The following is a 16332-nucleotide window of genomic DNA, read 5'->3' as shown; positions in this document are numbered from 1 at the left end:
CGTGTTGGTTGCATGCTATCAAGACTTTGATCCTATATCAATTCGAACATAGTGGATTAGCAGAGCAAATATAACCTAACTATTTTGAAGGAGAAAGATAGGTAATTTTTATGACTGAATTAGCAAAAGTATAATAGATTTAGGACTTTTTAGACAATTTTCTCTCACAGGCTCTTTTCACTTTTATCTTTTGCTGAATACTTAACAAACAAGTGAATTTGCTGATTTGGTGTCCAGTAACGAGCGAAATTGCCATCCTTTACTCGTCCCTTGGTATTATCTAACTTAAACTGCACTATAGTAGTAGCTCCCAAAAAGTACCATAAAAGCAACTGTTAACAGAAGATACGCTTATCACAATCCTAGGAACACAAGGAAAAGGATTAGAGCTACTCCATGTCTGCAAAACAAAACATCACCTTGATCTACTACACACAACTATTAGCTATTAGAAGTTTCAGATTGTTCCATCCCTTTTCTCACTTCCGAATGCTGGGTATTGACACTCTCATCTTCTTCTTCTGGAGAATCTCAGGTTGGCCTGGCAGTCTCTTCATCAGAAATTCGAAGACCATTTGTCTATTCGCTCTACGTATCTTACTGCACTTGTCTACCACATACAGTCCGTCGTATGTGAGGGTGTCATCCTTATCCTTACGGATCACTCTCACTGGCTTGTTCCTCTTCATGCTATTCATTAGAGCTAAATTCCCTCGAGTAAGCTTCTGATCTTCAGCCTTCTTGTCATGAGCGGGCATTCCACCCTGGCCCAAATAAACCAGCTCTTCAGGATGTGTCAGATCATCTGCATAATCCCAGGAAGCGACAACACTTGTGGCTAGGATGTCTGGGTGAGGTCCTATGTAATCGATGCCATTCTGAGGAGGGCGATGGAGGCCGACAACAGCGAGTTCCATCCTATAATGGAATTTGTCTCCCACTTCCACTCCTGGAACATCTCCGATAAATTGCATGGCGCCGTGGACATATCCTACTCTTTTCTTGATCTCTTTCGCAGCATGAAAATCTATCCTTTTTATGCACATGCTCTTTTTACCTGCTTTTGATTTATCCCAGGAGAGCTTGCGACAAATATCTCTGTAGAGCCTTAGAGTTGCGATCACTCTCTTCCTGGCTGAATCATGTCTGTCATTGCGAGTGACATTTGCATTTCTGAGCTCAGAACAGGGAGGCCTTGCTATCCCACTATCTGATTTTGGAACAGCGTGCAAACTTTCCGGACCATCTGGTGTGCTTTCCTCTAAGTAGTTCCCAATGTAGCACCTGTCAAGAGACTTCCTCTTAGAACCTTTGTTCTTCAAAACAGGGGATGCACCAGGAGAGCATTGAACAATTTTCTTGGCCTCTTTGATTGTTATTTGCGTGTCTCTATTTGATCCGTTGACGTCGTTGCAATGATCGTAAAGGGAGTTCTCTTTTCTAAGGTGTTCCTTATTAATCGTCCTCATGGAAGATGTTTGAACTTTTACTTGTGATTGTGACCCTGCTTCCTTAGTACCAACACCTGGACTATCAGCATGATCTTTGTTCCTGCGCCATTTGAAGACATGTGCAGTTGCCACGCTCTTGATTGAAGAATCACAAGATTTGTCAGGAATGAATTCTTCTATGCGGTCTTTTACCCGGGCACGACTGCCGCATCCTGGAGGGAAATCTCTACAAGTCAACGAGCACTTCTCAGGGCGAGGATCTCTAGTCATATTCTTCATCAAAATACTGCTTTTAGAGCCATCAAAAGGTGATTGCCCCTGCAAAGCACAGTTTTTCTCATTTCCATGCCGCATGATATCGCGTGCATTCATAGATCTCTTGACTGAAACACCTGGAGATTTATCAGGGATAAATTTCCCTTCTTCTATGCTCTCTGTCCCGTTTCTGTCCTCCACATTCTCCATCATACCAGAATGGTCTTGCTTCAAATTGGCTGTCTTGGAAAGAAATAGTGGCTGTTGATGCTGTGCAAGGCTAGGAAGAGGGGTGTGACTTCTGCATCCTGCGGGTAAACATGACATGCTCTTTTCCAGAGTAGATTGTCTGATGCTTTTCATCACAGTATTGCTTCTGCAGTCAACAGAACCTGATTGAGACTGCAAAATATATGTGTAACCGGAAGAAGATCCTAAAGCTGGAAAAACAGTTCTGACAGAAGAAACATCCGCAGGCATGGCCTTCTTTGACATCTCCAGATTCTCGTGATTCATCTTCTTCTCTTTATGTTCTCCCATGAGAATACCAATAAAATGCTGTTACAAAAAATATATATATATAAATAAAATAAAATAAAATTGAACAGAATAAGTCACCATAATAGCACCACTTTTTTGTAATTTTTAATGTTATAACTAAAATTGTGTATCTCTTTTCAGTGTAATTTCTGGATTTTGTTGTCAAATTAGCCATTATTCGAACCTTGTAAGAAATGAAATTATAGATGGTATCTCGGATAGATCATAACTTGGCAAAAGAAATTACATATGCTTGTTGACGAAAAAAGTAGCTGCAACAAACTTGAGCATGCATCTGTATTCCATAGTTGTTTAAATGATATTGGAAAACATACCAGCTAAGTAGTTAAAAAATGAGTAGACTGATATTGAATTTAACTATAATAACCACTTGGCATTAGGGATGAGCATGGTTCTATGGTAGCACTGGAATCGAAGATCTAGACTGATGGAAACCTCTATGATTCCAAGTTCTTAAGTATGTAGGGTAGAGTTCGGGTTCAAAAAATTGGAGAACTTGCTTCGACAAGTAGATTTCGGGTTCTAGGTACGTGTAGAACCTGGAACCCAGAACTTAAGTCAAATTTTTGTGTTTTTCTTGATCTATATCTTTGCGCGATCCTACGGTATTTTATAGCATCCAATGATAAGTGTATAACCTGAAACAAGTATTCTAAGCTTTAATTTTATGACCGAGACTTTTACTTTACTAATATTTCGTATTCTTCGTGTGTCTAAATATAAATTATGTTCAGTGAATTAGAGCAATAAGTAACCATTGGGATTCGCCCCACAGTGGTCAGTCTTCCAACATGGAAGGGAGAAGTGAAGGATTCAAATTTCCACATACTCAGGGAGATGGGATGGGAACAAGTAAGTTTTAGGAGTGGGTTTCGACTCCCATGCCCCACAAGAGGCAGGGCAAAAGTCTGAGAGTGAGTATAATATAGGAATAGAGTAGGACTGACAAAAAAAAAAAATTAGAGCAATAAGTGACGATCATTAAATGTGGTGATTCACTGTAATCGTTCAATTACTAATATAGGTGGAACCTATGTAGATCTTAGAACCGATCTTGAAACTTGTGATAGGATAGATTTCAGATTCCAAGATATGCGAGGGAAGTTCCAGATTCCAAAAAATGAAGAACCCAATTTAATGAATAGTGTAGGTTCCAAGTGGAACCTTGTGCGAAACCTAAAACCACCTACTCCTATTCGACGTTGAAGCTGTTGAAGCTGGTAAGAACAATAGCTTTTCTCTGAAAGTCTCGAAATTTATTCTACTTCTGGAAATGACATGGGCCAAAACTTCTCATTTCAATAGCTAATTAATAGAATATCCTTTCACATGCTTGAAGTCCCACATTCAGGAGATGAGTTAAAAATGACGAGAGCAATATTGTTTGACGATCAAACTAGGCTTTGCAAATTACCTGCCTGAAAGCCGTTACTGTTGCCGAGCAAAGTTTGGACGAACACGAGAATTCAAGTGCGAGAAACCTTCAATCAATCAACCCGTCGATCGTTACTTGCAAAGGTTCACTCAAAGAGCGCTTGTACCGGGGCTCGAATACTAGATTGCATGAAATATCCTACAAGTCTCACAAATCGGTTAAGTTCAAACTTTTGACAAGAGAACAATGCGAGATGTTTTCCAGCACTATCCACGAAACACGGCACTCCAAAACAAGATTAGGTCAAAAGCAGAGCACATGCATGACTCACCCATATCTTGTCCAAAACATCATCGGAGTCGAATCGAGAAACGCACGCCACGAGCCAAAGCAAGCCGAGCCTCAAAACCTGAAGGTGGGAGGAAAACGATCAAACCCTCTTACGGAAAAGTTCCCTTCAGTCTAAAACGAGCGATGCTGTCCGCCAACAGGGCTAAGAAGTAAGATGCAGCGTCCGGACCTGAACCTCGGACAAGACTATCAAACCCTAGACAACATGGAAGAACAAGAAGAGAGGTTCCCGTCGAGAAGAAACGAGCATGCATTTGCGTTTCGCCTCTCTTTTTGCTCTTACCGAGTCGGACGACGAGTCGCCGAGTGAGCTGCGGATCACGAGTTTCGCGGAGCTGACGAGGCGGCATGCCAAAGGAAAACGACGGCCATGGTTGGGAGCGAAGAAAGCTTTCCTCAACCTCTGCAAAATCTCCGCTGAAATCTGGAAATGGGAAGTGGCATGAGCTTTCTCTCACTCTCACATACCGTCATGCGGAGATTGGGACAGGTGTAAGATCGCGCAATATGTGTTCTGTTCGTACGACTCCGACAATCGGTGCAATTACATAAATAAATAAATTAATATATATAAAAATAATATTGCGTCCGGCGATTCGCAAACTAGCCTGCCTCTTACTTGACATGATTATGAGGTTCGCCCGTCTGTATTTAGATTTTCCTAACCATTGTGTCCGGTAAACAAAAAGTACATCTCACCTTCCCCTTCATTCACCTACGAATCTCATCAATGCCTTATCTTATATTAAATTATACGGAACACGAAACGCGTTCGATTTCCTGTACCATCTAAATACAGTAAAGCATCTCAAATCTGCTTCATCCAATCGGATTCCGAGTTTGGATAAAGAAAAGTTTTCTTTATGACCGTGTCTCATCTAATGTGGTATGAGATGTTATTATATGCATTAACAAGTTATAATTAATCTCGTATTTTGTTTGTCCATTCACATTTCAATCTGGAATTTAATGACCTAATAGCGCGTTTTGTGGGTGATAAATTTAGTTACTTCCTTCTATGGAGGAGAAAGAGAACAAAAAGAGAGAAATTCAGGGAAAAATAGTTAGTTTCGGAAAAATTTGAAAAGCGTAAGCAACCAAACGAATCGAGGAAATGGGGAGAGCAGCCTGGAAAATGTTACCGCGTGGCCCCGACCTTTAATTTTCTGCTTCTTGTTGACGTCAATTTTATGCTTCAAAAGGAAACTGCATTGGAATCAGAGTGGGCTCTACTTTTTCCATTTTCGGTACTCAGTCATCAAAGCTAATGAGAACACGGGACAACACAATTTACAAATTTAAAAGAAAAAAATCAACTTTTTTCGGGAAGTGAGAAATTTCCAAGATGGGAATGTCCAAACTTTCAGCATACAATATAATGCACTCAAGTCTAATTCAAGACAATTTGACTAATGATCTGATTAGATACTTTATGCCATTCTTCACGTGATTCTTTTTACTTAATTTGGATTTCACGAAAGCGACATTTGAGCTTTTTCTTAATCTGTAACAAACTCTACAATGTATAACTTTTGACATGTAGTTTCACATGTAATCCTTTCATGACCTTTTAAAATTAGAGTAATATCTCAAATTATGACAGAAAAATAATTGTTTTTCACTTTATCAAATGTATGTTTATTTTCAAAATATAAGTTTTGAAATTACCAAGCACGTTTTTATGTTTAGAAATTATTTTTGATAACAAAAATAAAAAAAATTATTTTTATTTAAAAATTACTTTTCGATATAAAAACGTTATCAAACCCGTCATAAGTCAAGGTCACACGTGAATTCTTTAGGAGGGTTGGAAAAAGGGATTGGCTCGACGAGGACATTGATGGAGGCAAGCGACTTCATAGCTCCTATGCTGCTATTTAAAGGCCTCTTGGCACATGCGTCCATCACCTACTATAACCCTTAGAGATAAGTCTGACAAGGGAGATCGTACGGGTGATCTTTAGGTGCCTAATTTTAGCCTCAGAGATAAGTCTGATAAGTTCCACTTACGGGTGGAACGCTTTGAAGCAAGGAGAGGTAAAGCTGCAAATTGAAGTTATATGGTAATGAATGCAAAGAAATGAGAGATTGCAAGTTGTCTCGTGACGCCGTTGGGGTGTCGAGGAGTGGATTTAGAGGTAATGTCATGGCTGGACTAGCAGTCCCAAATGGCTCGAGTTCTCTCAAACCTTTACTTCTAACGACTTTGGGATTTTCATAAAATTTTTGTATGATTTAACACCTGAGAAGAACTTGACACTAGCTTATTAGGGTCACAACTATAAGCCATGTGAGATGTGAGAGAATATCTCACTTCTTGATTAATTAAAGATTATATCAGATACTTAATTTTTTTGTAATTTAAATGATTAAGGCAGTCTTTAAACATTTTATTATCTTCTTAAATAATCCCATGCATGACGACTACCCAACAGCCATGCCCAATGTGATATAAAGTAATAAATTTAAGGAAGTGTCAAGTAAAGAATATATATGGCCTCGTTATTAAACCCCAGAACAGCAACCCCATGAATTAAGTTTAAATTGATTTCAATTTCTTACCGAAGATATCTAAACTATAATAAAGGGTGTTCACTAAAACCCTCAACTAAATTTATGCTAATTAAATAAAACTAAGCCACATCTAGCACTAAACTTAACAGCTTATTCCAGACCTGCCTTCAAGCTATTTTCTGATTATCTAATTCTATTATTTTACGAATTTTTAAAAATTTTTAATTAGTCAATTATCTTTTTTTGTATTTCGAAAATGGGCTGGCCAGGCACTGGGTCCTGTCCGAATATGGGACTAGGCTCGGTCCTCACAATTCCAGCCACATGGTCAGGCTTTTACACTAAGCCCGTCTTCGAAGCAAGTCGGCCCAATATAACAATTGCCATACGAGGCCCAACCTATCCATAATCAAGTGCCTCTCTAACTAAACAAACTAGGCCCAAAATCCATTAAACCTGACTAAGCCCATTATTATTATAATAACAACAATCTCACCTTAAGCCCAACTAAACCCATTTCCCACCAAAACTACTCTAAGCCCATCACCTTCTTCTTCCCGTATATTGAGAACTCCATTTTAAACCGAGCTTAGACTGAACATCACCGTCATCCATCTCCAGTCACAGGACCGCCGCCGCCCTCCGGCGGCCGCACACTCACAAAACGAGACCGTCCCCCTGGGGCGACCAGTTTCGAAGGCCGCCGTCGTTCGCGCACACAACATAATTTCGAAGCGAACATTTACGATGCAGAGCGTTTCTTGATGACGTGTTCAGTGGACGTTCGATGCTACTCGTTCGCGAGAGAAAGTCGTTCAGTAATCATTGCATCATAACACGAACAAGGAACTAACAGATCGACTCGTATACAGAGGGCATGGCAGGTTTAGTTGACAGACAAATGGACATGAGAATCAATGGGACTCCACTCGAATTTGGCAAACTTATTACATCAATGGTTCAGTTTCAAACACGTAACGATTACGTTCAACAGTCAACGGAGCTAAACACACCCCCCAATAATGAATTAGACGATTCTGGGATTAAATTTAACGTTTCGATTCAACAGTATGGCATCAGCAAAGATTTAGACCAAATCGTCAACAACAGCCCTGATACTAGTCGGTTTTCGCATAACGTTTCATTAACCTCTGTTCTTGATCATGGCGGTACCGAGACAGAAGGTTTTGGACCTTGCCTTGCCGAGGAGAAATCCCAATGGCGGTTAATGGTTGAAACCCCCACGAGGAGGTTCTGGATGGCGTCTCCGATGGATATGAGCACCGGTTACGGAGCTTCTAGCGGGATTGGCCACTTCCAGTCTCCTCCAGCCAGAAACAGAGATGAACAGGGGAGGGAAGGTGCGGCTCGGAAAAGGAAAGAAACAGAGAACGGCGGCGATAAGGTCTCCTCAAGAGGTTGTAGATTTGGCGGTGAGGACTTCGAGAAACTGCAGGGCTTCTAGTGGGCGCCGGGATACCTGCAAAGGACCAGCAGGTTTCGCCGGAAATGCTGGTGGGGCGATCGGGTACTGCTGCTTGGCGACTGAACCGGGTGTACAAGAACTGTGGGCGTGTCAGATTGGGTACTTACAGTGCGTGAGGGATCGCGAGGCGTGGGCGTGGTCCTGGTGATCGATGGAGGTGACTTGAGACTCATTACGATTTTATTAATCCAGATGACTTGTGTACTTCCATCTTCTTCTTCTGGTGAATTTCCGGTTGGCCTGGCAATCGCTTCATTCTAAATTCGAACACCATCTTTCCTTTAACTCTGCTTGTCTTCTGGAACCGGTCAACGACATACAGTCCATCGTATATGAAGCTGCCATCGCAGTCCTTACGGATCACTCTCACTGGCTTGTTCCTCTTCATGCTGTTCGCTAGTGCCAAATTCCCTTGAGTAAGCGTCTGATCTTCAGCCTCCTTGTCACGACCGGGCATTCTGCCGCCCTGGCCCAAATAAATCAGCTCATCGGGATTTGTCAGATCGTCTTCATAATCCCAGGAAGCAACGACGCTTGTGGCTAGCATGTCTGGTCGGGTTCCCATGCAATCAATGCCGCCCTGAAGAGGACGATGGAGCCCGACAATGGCAAGCTCCATCCTGTAACGGAATTTATCTCCTACCTCCACTCCTGGAACGTCTCCAATGAATTGCCTGCCGCCGTGCACGTACCCGGCTCTTCTCTTAACCTCTTTAGCAGCCAAAAAATCAATCCTTTTAACGTACCTGCCCTCTTTGCGTGCTCTCGGTTTTTCCCGTTCGAGCTGGCGACAAATTTCTCTGTAGAGCCTTATAGTCGAGATCACCTTCTCTCGGGCTGAATCACGACTGCCACTGCTCGTGACATTCTCCGCCTCTTTCACTGTTGTTTGGCCAGAACCTCTGGCCATATTCTCCAGCAAATTACTGCTCTTGGACCAATCAAAAGGCGATTGCCCATGCCATATGACGTCGTGTGCATTCATGGAGCTCTCGACCGAAGCGCCGGGAGATCTATGAGGGATGAATTCCCCTTCTTCTATTATCTCTATCACGTGTTTGCCCTTCACACTCTTCATCACACCCGAAACTGAAAAAGACGAAGTTCAGATCTTGAACAACCACGGAAGCACAAGAACAAGGACGAAAAGTAACTCTCTGTTTTGCCCTTTTTGCTCTTAACGAGTCGGACGAGGAGTCAGTCGAATGAGAGCGTTAGGCATGCGGAACCAACATCGACAGCCATGGTTGAGAACGAAAAGGAGCTTCATTTTCTCCTACAATCATGCAGAAATTTCCACTGTCGTCTAGAAATGGCGCGAGCTCCTCTTCACACGCTGTCGTGCTGAGACTTCTTACAACCAACGACTGCGCAAGAGCACTGGGGAACCGTACGAATCCCACTTTCCGTGGATCTAAAAAAAGGGCCGCGCTATTTCCACCACAGCTTGGTTCTCTTTGGTTCCGACATTCTTCTCTTTGTTCTCTCTCCTTTTGGCAGAATCTGCATATGCCAGCCTCACAATGTTATATATTTTCAGAGGCATGCAATTTTCTCGCTGAAGAAACTAGAATTAGTAAAAAGTTCGTGGAGGTGAAGTAGACCGATTTTTCAACCCAAAACCAACAGAGCAATACTATGTTGATGCGGCATCCGACTCGTTGTTGATTCGTAATTTTTTGGTAATTTAGTGTTTGTCCGGACATTTAACTCAAAAGTTGTGCGAAATTCAAAAGTGTCAGTCGGAAAAAGATTCAAGTATTCACACCTTGCCAAAAGTCCAGGAAAAGTTTGTGACTCCGTTATTCATTTGAAGTTCAGATCTCCATACTGGAATTTTCTCGCTGAACTCAACTAAGAAAGATCGGCATGAATATTGGGGTGCTCGCGCATCCTTCCATACTGGAATCATCAGAATGAAATTAGACCAAATGGACGTAAGGGGGAAGCATAACTCATTTAACCATCGTCAGCGTTGGGCAAACATATATAAGAGAGAGTGAAAACAAGAAGGCTATGCAGAACATTCAGGACGTGTTTTTGCGTCAGCACGTCACTCGCCCACTTATCTACATTGCTTGCGCCACACAAATCCTAACCCATGAACCGACCCGACCTCAGCACCGACGCTTCCTCACCGACTTGACGAGCCAATCCACAGTCACCTATTCTTTAGATGGAACAATTTAAGAGAAAAGTAACTAAAAGATCAGAGCTCGGTTGGGTCCACTAGGCCGAGTCCGGAACGGATATGGCCGACTATCTGAGTAAAAGCTCAGATTGATCGTCCAAATCCAAGAACAAGTCAATCTAAAGCCACAGTATAAGCTCTCCCTCAAAGAAATCGATTAGGTGGGAATACTTGAGATTATACCACGACAACACGTCCACCAAACAAGACTACCTGAGTCAACACACAAGTGTAGAACATCCAATTCAAGAGCAGGCGTATCATCTTTCACCTTGCTGAAGGTAGATGTCCAGAAGAAAGCTTAAAGAACAGCAATGGAATGCTAGTAAGTAAAACTACATTATCATGACAAAAAGGCCATTCCACCATAGCACTTTAGAAGCACTGTTCTTAGATTTTGTTGAAGGCGACGATGTCACAACTCTGAACGTATTCATTGATAGGCTCAGCTTGAAGACACTCCTCGACAAGGGTGTCCACTGAGACAAGGTCATCCACAATGGTCATCATGATCTGCAACTTCTTAATTCCGTAACCCACTGGAACCAGTTTCGCTGTAAGAAGGAAAGCAAAAGAAATCCTCATAAGGGGATAAACATGACATTCAGTGACAAAGCATTATGGTCATACTAGCGAAATAATGAGACAGTCAAAACTTACAAGCTCCCCAGAAGAGCCCAGGCATCTCCACACTCCTAACAGCCTCTTCCAGCTTCTTCATGTCTGTCTCATCGTCCCAAGGTTTCACATCCAAGAGGACAGATGACTTTCCACCTATAACAGAAGCCAGACACACACACGAGCCAAGATATTGAAATCACTTTTGAGAATTTTATTCCAAAGAAAGAAACAAGTTCAGGCTAGCAAGCAGCCTAATCAATGCAATATATAAGTTTCTAAGAATTAGGTTAACACCTTCAAGCAAGCAAACTGTATAAATCTATCTATCTGTTGTTTTCTTTATCGCAGAGCAAAGTTCACTTACTGATCATATCAGGTATAAACGTAAATGAACTAGGACGCATCAGCCCTCAAGAGTCAAGATATAACAGCCGCTATAATTAGGACTATTGTATGTACTTTTTTTTTTAACCCAGGAGAGAAGTGACTCCAAGAAAGTGATTTAGGAGAACGATTGCAAACTTACTTTCTTTCTTCTTTGCAGATGACTTTTTGGCTGCCTCCCTCTCTTCTGCAGCCTTCTGGTCCTCCTCTGTCTCTTCACCAAAGAGATCCAAGTCATCATCATCCCCAGCAGGAGCCGCCTGGTGAAAAGAAAATGAACCATCAAATCTTGACCATTTAAAATAGAAATGTCAGCAAAAGTCGAAACTCTACCAAGTTAAAGCGAATCTTAAAGAGATGCATTCGGTTGCTTAGTGATCTAAAGGTCAACTTAACATAAGGTCCTTGTTTCAAAATTTAAGATTATCTATTTACTCATACATGTAATTCCACAGGACAAGATGAGGACAACTTTCTCCACAAAGGCAAGATAGTAGGGTCTAATCACTTAGTCATTATTAAGTTGTTCAAACCTAGATCAAAGCAAGATCCCTATTCTGTAACATGTGTAGCAGTGTGCATAAAAAGCATTCACCGAATCAAATGAAATACTCGCCATTATGGATAAAATTCCATTGGTGCTTACTGAAGATTGGAAGGGATAATTCCATTTAGGGTTAGATAAAGGGTAGGAAGTTAATAGAATTAACTAAAAAAAGGTTATATAGCTAAAAGAAGCGAGGCCTCTAGCAACAGGACCACCTCATCTGCCACAAAGGCTTTACAGACAGAACAGGCTCTCCTGATAATAGAAAAGCATACCTCGATGAAAGTAAAATTGAGATTATTGAGGAGATTAGCCTATATATAAAACAAGAAAATCCGTAACATCACTCAGAAAGCTTATGATGCCAAATTCTATTAAAACAACAACAAACTGAGCCTATCCCTCTGAACAGGGTGGATAAATCCTTTTACACCATTTCATTCGATTCAATTTCTCATCGAAGTCTTAAAAAAGAAGCCACTGCATCAGTAGATATAACATACCCCCTTAACTTCTTCAACTGGAGCACCTTTGCCACCTACTCTAACACCAGCAGCTTTGCCAGGGAAGCTAAACAATTGAACAAAAGTAGGAGACATTAGGAAGCATTCGACTCTAAAATCAAAATAAAATGCCATAACAAGATGAGATGCCACGACGCCGAAAATTTCTCAACTTCAACAAATTCAAAGTACACAACACAGGCATGCACCGATCTCCTCCCCAAACCAAACCAAGAAAATCAGTAATTGAAGATAAGGGCCTCCGAATATGCTTTCATGCAAGTCTATAGAAATAATAGGCATTCATAAACACAGAAAAATCCTCGCTTTTCATGACCCTTTTGGGTACTGATGCTAAGAAGCTAAATCACGAAACATGGTACCAAGAACCAGCATCTGAAACTCACAATCATCGAATCGATCACTACACAAACTACTAGAAGCGATCCTATCCAAAAAGGAAGTTCCAAATCAAGCAAAATCGAGCAAGCGAGCAACATAAAAAGCCTCGGATAAGGCCAAATCGAGGAGAGAAACGAACCTCGCGGCGAGATGTGAGGACACACACTGGTACCACTTGCCGGCGTTCGGGAACGAGCCTCCGGGCTTCTCGACAACCGCGGCGTACACCTTGATGTCGTCCTTCGTGAGCTGATCTCTGCAATCGAAAATGACGCCGATGAACATCCCGAACAGGCAAGGGGGGCCGAGATGCCGAATCGACCGATCGATCCCGCGCGCGAAGAACCGAGAGATAGAGAGAGAGAGATCGAAGCGTTACCCGGAGATGTAGGTCTTGCCGGAGAGGAACGCGTCGAGGGACTTGAGGCCCGACTCCGTGTGGAGATCCGAGAAGGTGATCGCCATCGCTCTCGATTCGATCGGAGATTGCGGCCGGAGAGGAGCGGCGAGCTTCGGACCTTCGATGGAGGCGGCGAAGGGTGCTGCGGGAGAGGAGAGAAAGGAGGGGGGGAGAGTGTCTGAAATTGGTTGGCTTATATAAATTTACTGAAAATAACCCTAGATTCATTGGGAATTATGGGATATTCTCTCTCCTCGTTTCTTCTTTTTTTCCTTGAATTAAAATTGGAAGTGGGTCCGGAACTCCTTAGGGATCCTAGCGAAAAGAAAAAGCATGTACTGATGGGAATATAGCCTGGCGCAAATGCTCTACAAACTTCAATTTCACGTGTAATATGGTTCTCGAATTTTTAATTTTTTCAGTACAATACATAAATTTTATCTCAATATGTAATGTGACAATTAAACTTTTCAATTGTTCAATGTGGTCCCTGAATATATGTTGTTCATAAATTTTAATTATTTGAAGGACGATATTGAACATTTTATTATAATTTAACGGTTGAATTGAATATGTATCAAATGGTCATGGATCATATGAATGAATTAAAAGTTTAGTAACTACATTAGACATCGGGATAAAGTTTATGAATCGCATTGAACAACTTAAAAGTTTAAGCACCCTTTGTGTTATTTCCCAAAACTTAATGAAAAGAGAAATTTGTGAATATTTTATTTTAAAAATGAAATTTAAATTATTGGGAAATTCAGAAACTTTCGTAGTAAGTTGGGAAACATGAGATTTTCATGCAATAATGTGATTGTTCTGTGGATTTTTTTTGACAATTACAATCTCGCCCATTTTTTTGATTATATAAAGTTATCAATTCATTGGATATATATACGACGTCAAAATTATTGAAATATTTTCAATAGAGTTCAAGGTTGAAAGTAAATATGAATTTACTTTATAATGCATAGAAACAATACTAACATGGATAGATGACCAAGTCTTTTAATTTTATAAAGAACTGGAATGTCACCGTTTTTTTTTTTTTTTATATGAAAAATTCGAATTTAGCATATCTGGGATTCTATTTAAGTTGCCCACATAACTTACTAGTGAACATGGAGGCTTAAGACATTGAACGACGGTAGTTCCGATTTTTAGGATTGCGTTGAATTGACTAAAGTTTCGTTTTGACTGTTTTTTTGGGAATCTAGTCAACCTCGTCGAGTCTGTGAGCGGGACAGCGTCATCATACGTTCTTCGTGCACTAAGATACAATAACACTACTCAAAAGCCAATTAAGTAAAGTGATAAGTGTACCGACTTTGAAAATTTATTACGAAAATATAATAAAATTTTTAATTTTTTTTTTTCAAAAAAAAGTGTAATTAAATTCTAAAATTCATCAAATTGATGTAATCAAATCATTCTCTTAACTCTGTCCAATTTAGCTTACTGAAAAGAACATAACTTTTTTATTATTAGTTTCTCTCTCTACCGTCGCATTAATGTGACTAAAATATGAAGGATAGAGTGAAAATGACATTGTTTTGATCCGAATATAATTTTTAATTTAAATATTATTTAAACTTTAAAAATGATGAAGACAAAAGATGACCAGTTCACAAGGCCTTCATTGCTGCCCATCATTGCTGAAAAGGGCTGAGCATGATGGAGCAAGGGTTGCCAAGCTGCCATGCCCCAACTATTGGGGTGGGGTGGGGTGGGGTGGTGACCTCATTAATGGTAGCCCTCGATCAAAGTAGGGTGAAGGTCAGCTACCCTCGTCGGATCTAGAGGAACGTTATGACCTTTACCGTCGGTCACCCAAGGTCACTAGCCGTACAACAACTTGGCCAACCCTTGCCACACCATTAGCAGCCCCTTTTGGTAATGGCAGGACAACACCAGCAAGGGCCTCTAGGTCCTACATCGCCCTCGCCTTTTTTGTCTTCCTTTGCTTTAATTTATTTTTTCTAATATAATTTCAATTACATATTTTTTTAATCAATTATTCTTTGTGTTTTTGACATATAGGAGAGAGAAAACAAAGTGGCATCAGCGAGTTTCCATTAACTAAGCCAGTCAAATTTAATCGGAAGGTTTGTAGTTGGACAAATTTGACAAATTTTAAGATTTGATTATATTTTTTGAAATTTTGTGGATTCAATTATTCTTTCGTGATGAGTTTTAAGATTTTCAATATATTCATCCTATAAAAATTTACCTAGTGATCACTAAAAAAAGGACCATCTTAATGGTATGAGGAATCTCTTTTTTACTTAATCTTCGTTAGGAGGAAATCAGAATTAACCCGTCAAAAAGACAATTAGACTTCTCCAGTATATGTACAAATCATATCGTCTTCTCACTATAAGCAAGATCAAAACTAGCGTTGCCATCAATCTCACACAATAACATCATTACCAAAGAGACTTTCTTCTCCAGCTAAAAAACTAAAAGATTTTGTTGAAGATACAATTGCTTAAAGATACTACTTAAGCGACTGATCAAGACCCTTTACGGTTGAAGATACAATTCCTTTTTATCTTATTCCCTAGACAAATTTCTGAGTATTTGATAACCATCCAAAATTTCTATTTCTAGGATAAAAATATATTAGGTAAGACCTTAAATTCTTTTGTGATTTAATATTTCCTTTAATTTTTTAATAATTAAATTATATTTTTCTCTTCTTCTTTTTTTTCCTTTTATTATTCCTTTCTTCCTCTTTGACCGGTTGCCAATGACCAACTAGACAAGAGCTAGCGACCTCGTTAGAGCGTCAACAACCCTCGATGAGGCCGAGCCTTATTGGTCGGGCCTCCCCGACAACTGGGTGAGGCTCAGCCTCACCAAGGCTAGGTGATGCTCGACTTCGCAATGGCCAAACGAGGTTGAGCCTTGCTGGCAACTAGGTGAGCTCAGGAGCCTCATCTAGCTGCTAGCCAGGCTTGCCCTTACTAGGCCACTGGGACGGCAATGTCATTTGGCCTTGGTGAGGCCGCCATCATAGTGGCCGGTAAGGTCGAGCCTCACCGGTAGTTAGGCAAGGCCAAGCTTGCCTAACCATCGGGGAGGCTCGACCTCGCCAAGGGCGGTGACACTCTAACGAGGTTGTAAGCCAAAGAGGAATAAGGGGAAGAATAAAAAAAACAAAAAAGAAAAGAAAATGGAATTGCTTATGGAGTTATTCCCAAAACAAAAAAATAACATTTTTCTATTTCTCGATTTTGTTTAAAATCTATTCATAAGAAGAAAAAAATTATTAGATAATTTTTT

At 40.7% G+C, this 16332-nt stretch overlaps 2 protein-coding genes across 2 annotated transcripts; both read right to left on the bottom strand.

Moving 5' to 3' along the window:
• Positions 1-7409: 7409 nt before the first annotated feature.
• On the bottom strand, positions 7410-10178 carry LOC104423465 (histone-lysine N-methyltransferase, H3 lysine-9 specific SUVH6-like). Its single transcript, XM_010035954.3, has 2 exons — positions 9762-10178; positions 7410-9496 (listed from the first exon to the last, which is right to left on the bottom strand). Exon 2 carries the CDS (start codon positions 9069-9071, stop codon positions 8166-8168), a length of 906 nt encoding a protein of 301 aa, XP_010034256.2. The 5' UTR covers positions 9072-9496; positions 9762-10178; the 3' UTR covers positions 7410-8165.
• Positions 10179-10328: 150 nt separating this feature from the next.
• LOC104421434 (elongation factor 1-beta 2) lies at positions 10329-13255 on the bottom strand. The gene is made up of 6 exons (XM_010033378.3): positions 13021-13255; positions 12781-12897; positions 12240-12306; positions 11332-11449; positions 10845-10958; positions 10329-10738 (listed from the first exon to the last, which is right to left on the bottom strand). Exons 1-6 carry the CDS (start codon positions 13104-13106, stop codon positions 10575-10577), a joined length of 666 nt encoding a protein of 221 aa, XP_010031680.2. The 5' UTR covers positions 13107-13255; the 3' UTR covers positions 10329-10574.
• Between the last annotated feature and the right edge of the window lie 3077 nt (positions 13256-16332).

This window comes from Eucalyptus grandis, chromosome 10 (assembly GCF_016545825.1).
Source record: "Eucalyptus grandis isolate ANBG69807.140 chromosome 10, ASM1654582v1, whole genome shotgun sequence".
NCBI lineage: Eukaryota > Viridiplantae > Streptophyta > Magnoliopsida > Myrtales > Myrtaceae > Eucalyptus > Eucalyptus grandis.
The sequence above is the reverse complement of the archived record's forward strand: the minus strand, read 5'-3'. Positions and strand labels throughout refer to the sequence as shown.

Bases quoted from the DNA above. Each gene is read 5' to 3' on its own strand.
- LOC104423465 (XM_010035954.3), bottom strand. From the start codon at position 9,071: ATGAAGAGTGTGAAGGGCAAACACGTGATAGAGATAATAGAAGAAGGG.
- LOC104421434 (XM_010033378.3), bottom strand. From the start codon at position 13,106: ATGGCGATCACCTTCTCGGATCTCCACACGGAGTCGGGCCTCAAGTCC. The intron at 12,898-13,020 runs GTAACGCTTCGA...TTTCGATTGCAG, and splicing joins GGCAAGACCTACATCTCCGG to AGATCAGCTCACGAAGGACG. The intron at 12,307-12,780 runs GTTCGTTTCTCT...TCAATTGTTTAG, and splicing joins TCCTCACATCTCGCCGCGAG to CTTCCCTGGCAAAGCTGCTG.